Here is an 8964-nt window from a genome sequence, read left to right on the forward strand (position 1 = left end):
GGAGGGTGATCACCACATGCCCACTTAATCCATGGGTGTGCTGCTGAGATGGTCAGAAGGATGCCAGCTACTGCCCTTTACGCTGGTGCTTGTGGGCAAGACGTAAACAGGCCTGAGATCACAAATGCCTTTCTTGTAGATCACTGAACAGCAACATGTTTGTTCTATAGCATTCATCAGCTGGATATGATTTATTCTTGTTTATCACTTTTTCTAATTTACATGGGCAGGACCTGTCAAACTTAGTCAAACAAGACCCAGCTTTATTCTAATGAGAGTCTTGCTTAATATCTCTGTAAACATTTGAAGAAACAAAACAAGTGATAACTATGTGTAGAATGGAAAGTATTGAGCTGAAGAGTCCTACTGTACTCTTCCTAACGCTTTGTGATAACTTTGCACTCTAACAGCATATGATCATTGCATCTGATCTCTCTCTGAACAGCTAGGAAGCCTACTCCAATTTGTCGGGGGAGGACACTTGTAATGGAGTTTTTGTCTACCATTCCCTGTCCCTAACTCTGCCCTGCATGTCCCCTGCTGGGGACCTGGGGTGGTTGGTCCAGGAGCTGGGCCCAGCTGCTTCCATCATCCATGCACCAGTAGAGAGTTCCTTTCTGCAAACGGAATTCTCTGCAGTTCAGAGATGGTTGAATCCATCTGCTATCTGCTGCCTGAACAGGGTAAAGTGGGCCAAAGGAGACCAGACAACCTAGCCCAGGGCTAATGGCTTATTAGTTAGACAGTTTTCAGTTCTGCAATGTAGAGACGTGTCACATTGCACCAGCATAATTTGCATTTATTTGTATGCTAATGTAAATTGCTCTAGAAGCCAGAGCAAACTGGTGACAGGCTTATCTAGAGGAGCAGACTGTGGCCTGTTAACCACAGTGCTTCACTTCTGGGTGGTTGGGGAGCAGGAAATAGCTTGACCTAACTGCTACCAGGGGACAATCAGTTGAAACCGACTCGACCACATATATACTGGTCTAACTTATATTGTTGTGTAGTATTCTTCATGGGAAAAATACCGTTGTGTATTTGTTTTCATGGGAAACTGAAGAAAAGTAACTTACACTACTGTAGGGCTGCATGTTGTCTCTGTTCCTTTTTTACACCAGTATAAAGTCAGATCACATTAGTGGAAAAGTGGGTGTCCACATAACTGGATTCTCATTACCAAAAGAAAAGAAACAATTTCTGTTCTCCATTCCTCTTCATTTACATTTGGAGACCTCTGCTGCCTTCAGTGAAGTTTCTTCTAAGCAAGAATAACAACAGAAATGTCCCTGTGCCTAGAAAATAGATAAGTACATGAAATCTGCAGCTGGCTGTAGCAATGATAGTTACAGTCAGGGCTGTTCCTGGGGCAGGAATCAGGGTGACTACCCTGGGCCCCATGCTCTGGGGACCCGTGGTCAGTGCTGCATAGGCCCCACTGGCCACCACACCACCAGCTCTGCTACCCCCTCCCCTTCTGGTCTACTGGCTCCAGCTGCTCACCATCCCCCTCCTGTGCCCCACATGGGCTGATATGCCCCAGGCCCCCACACCCCTAAGGACGGCTCTGGTGGCAGTCTGTGAGCCAGGTTCTTTCAAATGAAACTGCTGTCAAAGAACAGATGATTTCTGGCCTAGTAACCACAAGTCTTTTTTTAAAATGACCCTTAAAGTCTGAGTACAGTCAAAAAGCCAGAGGCTGAATTGATTCAATATTTATAGGTCAGTCTAAACTGTCTAGGTTGAAGTGAGAAGCAAGTGAACAAAAATTTACTTGCAATTTGGAAATGTGGCCACATGCCTGCAGTGGCTCAGGCCATAAGCTGGGAGGTGCTGGAGCATGCCTTCCATCCTGCTGGCCACTGCCAAAGGGAAGGGAGAGAAGCCCTCCAAGGCTTCCCCCCCGCCCCCCCATCCCTGGTCAAGCTGAGAGGAGTGGGACATGGCCAGGCCATGCCTGGCCCACTAAATGATTGGGGGGGAGGGGGAAGTAATCCCATCTCTGTCTTGCACTGATCCCAGCTGGGGTCTGCCTGTGTTGGGGGCAGGGAAAGAGGAACAGCCCCTGCAATGCTTTTCCCTTGCTCCCTGCTTGAGCAGGGGGTGGTGCATGGCCAAGTCCCAACCTGGGCTGACATGCTGAAGTGGAGGGGGAGAGGGGGGCTTAAATACCTCTCCTTGGCCCTCACTGAACCCTAGCCAGGGTCTGCCTCATGGGCAGCCTCCAACAGGCTTTTACCTATTCCCTGCTTAAGCAGAGAGCAGGGGTTGTGGCCAGGTCCCGGCCTAGTCTGATGCACTGAGGGGTGAGGTAGGGGGGTTTAAACCTCCCCCACCTGGAGAGGATGCTAATCGGGCCAGGGAGGAGGTTTAAACTTCCCTCACCCTATCTCTTCCCCAGCCTCATTGTGTCAGCTTGGGCTGGGGCCTGGCCATGCCCCTGTTCTCTTCTTGAGTGGGTAGTGTGGAAAAGCCTGTCAGCAGCTACTTCCTTCCTACCCACCTTGCTATGCAATGCCCCCTGCTAAGCTGGGGTTCAGACCCAGGTTTCCCCCCCCCCCCTTCTTAGCCAGCTGGAGCAATGATAGTGCTCCAGCTAGGGAGCAGAGGGGTGGGGTCAACCCTGCTCTGCTGAAGCAGACAGCACAGCCCAGGGATGCAAAGCATCCTGGGATGCTGGGGGACTGTGAGTTAATTCAAACCAGGGAGGGGTCCCGGATAGAAGTTCCATAAACTGGTTTGACCTAAATCAGATAAGTCTGATACTACATCCAACCAAGTTTATCTTAAACTGGTTTTGGCCATTTTGAAAGTTGTTTAAGTGTACTAAACTTCTGTTGTGTTAGAGATCTGAACTGGTTTATGTGTAACTGCTGTCCCTAGTCACAAACAGCTTTTATTATTAAATTGCAATCTTTAACTAAACTATAGCTATAATATTTTCTTAGTCCTTTGGTAAGTTAATGTTTTCTTTTACAGGTTCTTTTAGTGTTTACAGATGGGCTGGATGATCCTGTAGAAGTACTCAGAATAGCAGCAGATTCCCTTCTCCTCAAAGGTATGGTATGCCACAGACAGTGCAGTACTGTATGCTACAAAGGTGGGATAAATTTCTTTCCTTCTACAGATGTGTGTATGCAGACTGATCTGCATAGTTCTGGCATTGCTAAAAAATTATTGGCATGAGCAATGTATTTCTCCCCAGCTACAGGGTGTCCACTCACCTAATGATTCCTATTCCTTCCACCAGTGTGATCATAAAGGAATTTCCACCACTATCTGTATTCTCAATGCAGTCATCTGTGGGCCTTGTTACATGTTAAACTTTGAGCTACTCAAATGTTGATCAGCATTAGTGCTAGCTCCAGTTTGGAGCAGTCACACCTTGGCTAGGGACAGACATTTAAAAAGCTTGAGTCTGAATTGATTAAATCTTTGCAGGTTAGTCTAACCTTGCTAGGTTAAATCAGTTTTGTAACTGGACAGATGTCCCAGAAATGCAGGCACCTGCCTGCGGTGGCTCAGGCTGGAAGCCAGGAGGCGCTAGAGCAGCCCTCCCTCCTGTTCTGTGTGGACAAACAGTCTACCTTCTAAACTCTACTGCCTGGGGGGCATTTCCGGCACCTTCTAGAGCGTGGAGCTGAGGGGGGCATGGCGAGGCTCTGGCAGGATGCTGTGATTAGCCCAGCAGGGAATTTATAACAGTGTTTCTCTCTCAATTAAGAAAACAACAGAGGGACATTACCAGCTACTTGTTATTCTACCTGTTGATTCAGCACAGACCCTAGCCATCATGTGGTCTGCTAAATAATACACAGACACCTCCTCAGCAAGGCAGAGGGGAGTGGGGAGTTCCTGCTTAGCAGGGAGTGGTGATGGGGTGGGGAGTGGGGGGAGCTGCAGCCAGGGAGCAGGGGCCCAGCCCTGCTGTGGAGCAGAGCCCTGTGCAGCCCAGAGAGCATGCCAGGATGCTGGGAGAGTCTGGTTTAAACCAGCCATGGGTCTGGGACAGATATTGCATAAACCGGGTTGACCCAAATCCGGTTAGGCTGATACTACATTCCACTAGGTTTATCTCAAACTGGTTTCAGCCATTCTCAAACTGGTTTATGTGCACTGAACGTTTATTCTGTTACAGGTTTAAACCAGTTTCTGATCACTTAAACCAGTTTGTGTAATGTCTGTCCCTAGCCCTTAAGGCTAAAAAGGTAGTCACACCTTAAGACTTCTCTGGCTGTTCCCCACCTGCACAGCTGTGACTTACCACTAGTGGGCTGGTGAGTAGGGGACAGACTACACCTGCAAGTTGCCACTATGGGGCTGGTGAGCCACAGCAGGCTAGAAATCCCTGCTCTGAGGGTGTGAGAGAGATGGGTTGGTGGGACAGGCACATGAAGCTGGGAGGTGGAGAGTTAATGGGATGGGGGTGGGTAATGAAATAGGAGGAGGAAAGCACATGAAAGTTAAGTCAGCAGGTGAAATGAAGGTGGTCAGCCAGTGACTAATAATATAAAAAGTAAAAACAAAAAAAAAAAGAAGGAAAGAATTTAAAAAGAAATAAAGAGAGAGTCAGTTAAAGAAGGTCTTGTGTTTTAATAAATTGGGATTGGGGTGTTGGAGGGTGCTTGTCATGCTTCCAAGGGTAGCTGGGAGATGGGACTGGTGAGAGAAGGCACTTTTGGGGGAGCTACTGTCCCTGCCCCAGAAAGGAAGCCCTAACTCATGGGGCCCTGATCTGGCACCCTCCCTTGTTCCCCCCATACCTGCTAGACCCCACGCCTGGAGCCATCCATGCCCTGTGACCTGGTATGTGGCCTCCAGGCTGTTTGCACATGGTTGCACTCACACCTGGTAGTGGTAAGGTGGTACCTCTGGGGGTGGGTGGGTGAGTTGGCCTGGTGCCAGAAATGCCCCCCTGGGCAGTAGAGTTTAGAAGGTAGACTGTTTGTCCACACAGAACAGGAGGGTGAGGGTGGGGACACCATGTCCTGGGATGCTGGAGGACTGCAACTGGGCTAGCTCGTCTGTGGGGAGTAGCTACACATTAATGGAACACAAGCTGGGGAACATGGATCAGAGATAAATCTGCACTGGAGTGACATAACTTTAAGACACCTAAAATATGTTTTAAAACTAGTTTCAGGCATTAATGCATTGACAGTGCAAGGGTTAAGAGCTCTAAGACCTGTCTAAATTTAATGTGTAAAAATGCCCTATCTTTCTTAAACCAGAAGAGCATGACCTATTTTCAGCTGTTTTTTCTGTGATTCTGTTGGGCTGGGAGGTGTCGTCATTTTGCTTGCCTCCTTGTCCCACATTCCTGCAGCCTTCCATGAAAAGAAGCCTGCTAGAACAGACCATTTAGTCAGAATATGCTGGGTTACAAAATTCTTTCTACTGAAGTGCAGCCTGTAGATGGAGAGTGAGGAAAAGACGATACCCTCCAGAGTGGACAACTTGAAAGAGAAGTTTCATGGAGAAGAATATGAGAGAGAATAAATAAGGTGTAAAAAAGGCCTTTTTTTTGTAACTCACCCCTGTTCCTCCCAACTGGTTTTCTGCGCTCAGCCTTGTTTGTTTAGCTACTGTACTTTACTAATGCCCATCCCAGAAATATCATACAGATGATGCATACTAAAGTAGGGTGATCTGGCCTGGCTTCTGGAAATGAATAATTAAAATGCATGCTGTCAAGTGATATGATTCTCTGTGCTAGAACAAATTTGCTCTTTCCTATTTTATTAGCACAAAGTCATCCCTTAAGTAATTCTATGGACTGCAGTAGACTTATACCAGGAATGAATTTAGCCTACAAGTTTGTATTCACTTTGTCTATATTGTATTATTCTGTTGTCAAAAAGATGAAGTACTCTTAAATTAGGAAAAAAAATAACCCTCTCTCTATGCAATTGTGTTGAATTGATAGTTTTTATGGGCAGAGCCATAATAGCTATCTTCACTATTCTGGAGAAGCCTTCCATTAGCATGCAACAGGGGGTTCATTGGTGCATATACATGTGCTCATTGGTGTTCTAATTGGAACACGTTGGAGCAGACTTGATTAATTGAGTTGGCTCCACATTCTAATTAGAATGCTCCAGTGTCGCTGCAGCATCATATGTATTAAGCCTCTGCGTGTTTTAAAATGGCCACAGGGCACTTAATCTAAACCTTGTCTAATGAGGGTTAGATAAAGTGTCCTGTGGCCAATTTTAAACATGTGGGCGTTTAATGCATATGATGGTGAGGGGAATAAGGAAAAAAAGAAAGAGAATCATTGGGGCAAGTTCATCCCTAAGGTACAGCTGCTGACTTCAGAAGATGAAAGTGACCAACCACTTAGGGATAAGAACATGAAATCTATCAAGTGACACCTCAGTAAATGATTTGCAGTCAATGTAGTTAATCTGTTAAGACAAACAACATGTTATGTTTTAACATCTATTGTTTTTATAAGGTCTTGATGCACTTCTAATGGTTGGCTTGGACAACATGCCAAATCTGAGCAACCTACAGGAAATAGAATTTGGCAGAGGACTTGGCAACAAGCACCCCCTGAGCATTAGATTTTCAGAACATCCAGGACTCTTGCAAAGAGAACTCGTAAGTTTGTTTGTGAAATAAACAATGAAGAAAATCCATTGTGTTTTTACAGTCTGTTAGATTAACTATAATATTGCTAATTGCTTTTGCAGGAAAATGTTGCCGAAAGAAAGTGCTGTCATGTTGCTTGTAAATGTTATGGAGAAATTGGTTTTCCTGGTATCTATGGAAATCCTGGAAAGAAGGTAAGTGTACTTAAGTGTACATTGGTAAGAGAGGCTTTGGTTTGTGAGACTTTTTAATAGTAGTTCAACAGCTGCTTACATGGAATATTTGTGGATCTTGCCATTGCAAGAAGAAACAAAAGCTCAATCATTTTTCTCCCTTATCTTAGTATAATTGTTATGGAAAAATATTGACCAATAAAGTTCACAGTAAAACAGGAAGCATTTCAGACCTCTAATGCTAGTGGTCGCTGAGCAGTCTCCTTAGATCAATTCAGCAATATATTCCTAGGATGGGTTTGGAAAAAAGCAACCTGTCTTAACCAAGATCTGTATGGGCAATTGCTAATGGCAGGTTTTACTACTGTTGTGTTAAGTGTGAACATTCGTGCTCTTCCTTCAAGATACTTCCACCATCTTGTCACTTGTGTTGCACGTGGGTCTTGATAGACCGATCCCAAATCTGCATTCCTACCCAAAGCTGTCACACATGGCAGCACAATCTTCCAGAAGAGCTTTCTTTAACAGCTGCCCAAGGATTTTCTGCCTTTTCATTTTTTTTAAAAGAAAACATCTGTTTTCCTCATGCTGCTGGATCACATTTGTCCCTAGTGCAAATGCTTTTGGGAGCCTTGCCAGTTTGGCTTTTCTTCTGTGGAGCATGCCATACATCTCAGGCAAATGCTGTTGCCAAAAAAAAAAAAAAAAAAGCAGCCATTTTATTGTATTTATTTACTATGCAACTTAATAATAATAGTTAGAACTTGTGTAGCACCATACATCTGAAGCACATGCTATTCATTCACAAGTATTGTGTGGTAACCCTCACATCATTGCTGTTGTAATGAATTTCCAGGTAGATAAACTGAGGTACAGAGAGACCAGGTCTCAGATTTTTCATCCCTGAACTGCTTTTTTGATTGCTCATATGACTGTGAGCATTGATTTTTACAGTTTAGGGCTTATCTTTATTAAATCTATGGCAAGTTTTGGCCAGACGGAGCTAAACATACCCTATGCAGGATTTACCTATCCAGGTCAGTGGATATGCTTCAGTGCCAGACGTTTGCCAGTGAAGCTACTGCAGGATTGTCTCCCATATCCGCTCTCAAGTCTACAGGAGACTGAGCGCTCACGTATGGGTGGTTTTGGCAGGTGTGCCACAAATTGGTCCTACACCCTCTCTGAGCACTCTGATTTCCTACTTAGCATAGCGTTTCTTGTGTGAGAAATTAAAAATGACAGCCACTGCAAGTTTCCCAAATATTGCAGTTACCACCACTTCTTTTGTCTGATTGTCCCATGAACTAAAAGAGCTCACTACTGGGATTTTTCCTGATATTCAGGCTAAAACGTTTCTCTACTTATGTCACTCCATTGTCTTGTTATAGCCTTCTACCATCCTAAATAATTTTTCTGTCCTTGGTGTTTATTTTCTTCAAATCTCTTTTCACTGTTGTATTTCCCTGTTGGTCACCTCTAATGCAAGGTATTCTCTTCTAATATTTCTTTGTAAAATAGTTTGTTTCCTTGACCATATTATTTTTGTTCTTTTATAACCCCTTACTTTTTATCTGTATTTTAGCTTTGTCTTGGCATCACACCAGAATATTAAAGATACAGTTATATCAGGGCTGAACATAGAGGCCAAGTACAGACAGTCAAAAAGCCCAAGGCTGAATTGATTCAGTCTGTTCAGGTTAGTCTAAGCTGCAGAGATTAAACTGAGAAGCAAATGAACATTCACTTTTTATTCAGGAAATGCAGCCACATGCTTGTAGTAGCTCAGGTCAGAGGCGGGGGGCACTAAAGCACATCTGCTAGCCACAGCCAAAGGGAAGGGACTGAAGTTCCAAGGCTTTTCCCCCCTCCCTGATTTGAGCAGAGGGGGCATGGCCAGACCCCAGCCTGGGGCTATCAGGCTGGAGGTTTAAATCCCCTCCCTGGTCCATATGGGACCCAGGGGTGACATGTGTGCCCCCTGTAAGGCTGTGCTCCCTGTTTAGCCAGCAGGCAGGAGCACCAGTTTCCCTCCCCCCCGGGAGCACTGGGTGGGGAGCGGGGCAGCCAGCCAAAGTGGCCGTGCCATTTTTGGAAGTGGCCACAGGGGGTCTGGAAGTGGTGCGGCTGCTTTTATGGTGAGTGAGATCAGCTGCTGGGGGACCCTCCCCCCCCTCCTGGTCAGTGACATTAGCTA

The 8964-nt window shown here is 45.4% G+C and overlaps 1 protein-coding gene across 1 annotated transcript in view; it reads left to right on the plus strand.

The window, feature by feature from the left end:
• Positions 1–8964, plus strand: part of LOC109311199 (collagen alpha-6(VI) chain-like) — a 95878-nt gene that overhangs the window by 40841 nt on the left and 46073 nt on the right. Inside the window, exons 11-13 of the mRNA XM_019536702.1 lie at positions 2980–3058; positions 6458–6603; positions 6696–6788. Of these exons, the coding sequence (XP_019392247.1) occupies positions 2980–3058; positions 6458–6603; positions 6696–6788 (318 nt within the window). The remainder of the gene's footprint in view (positions 1–2979; positions 3059–6457; positions 6604–6695; positions 6789–8964) is intronic.

This window comes from Crocodylus porosus, unplaced genomic scaffold, assembly GCF_001723895.1.
Source record: "Crocodylus porosus isolate Cpor-Errol unplaced genomic scaffold, CroPor_comp1, whole genome shotgun sequence".
NCBI lineage: Eukaryota > Metazoa > Chordata > Crocodylia > Crocodylidae > Crocodylus > Crocodylus porosus.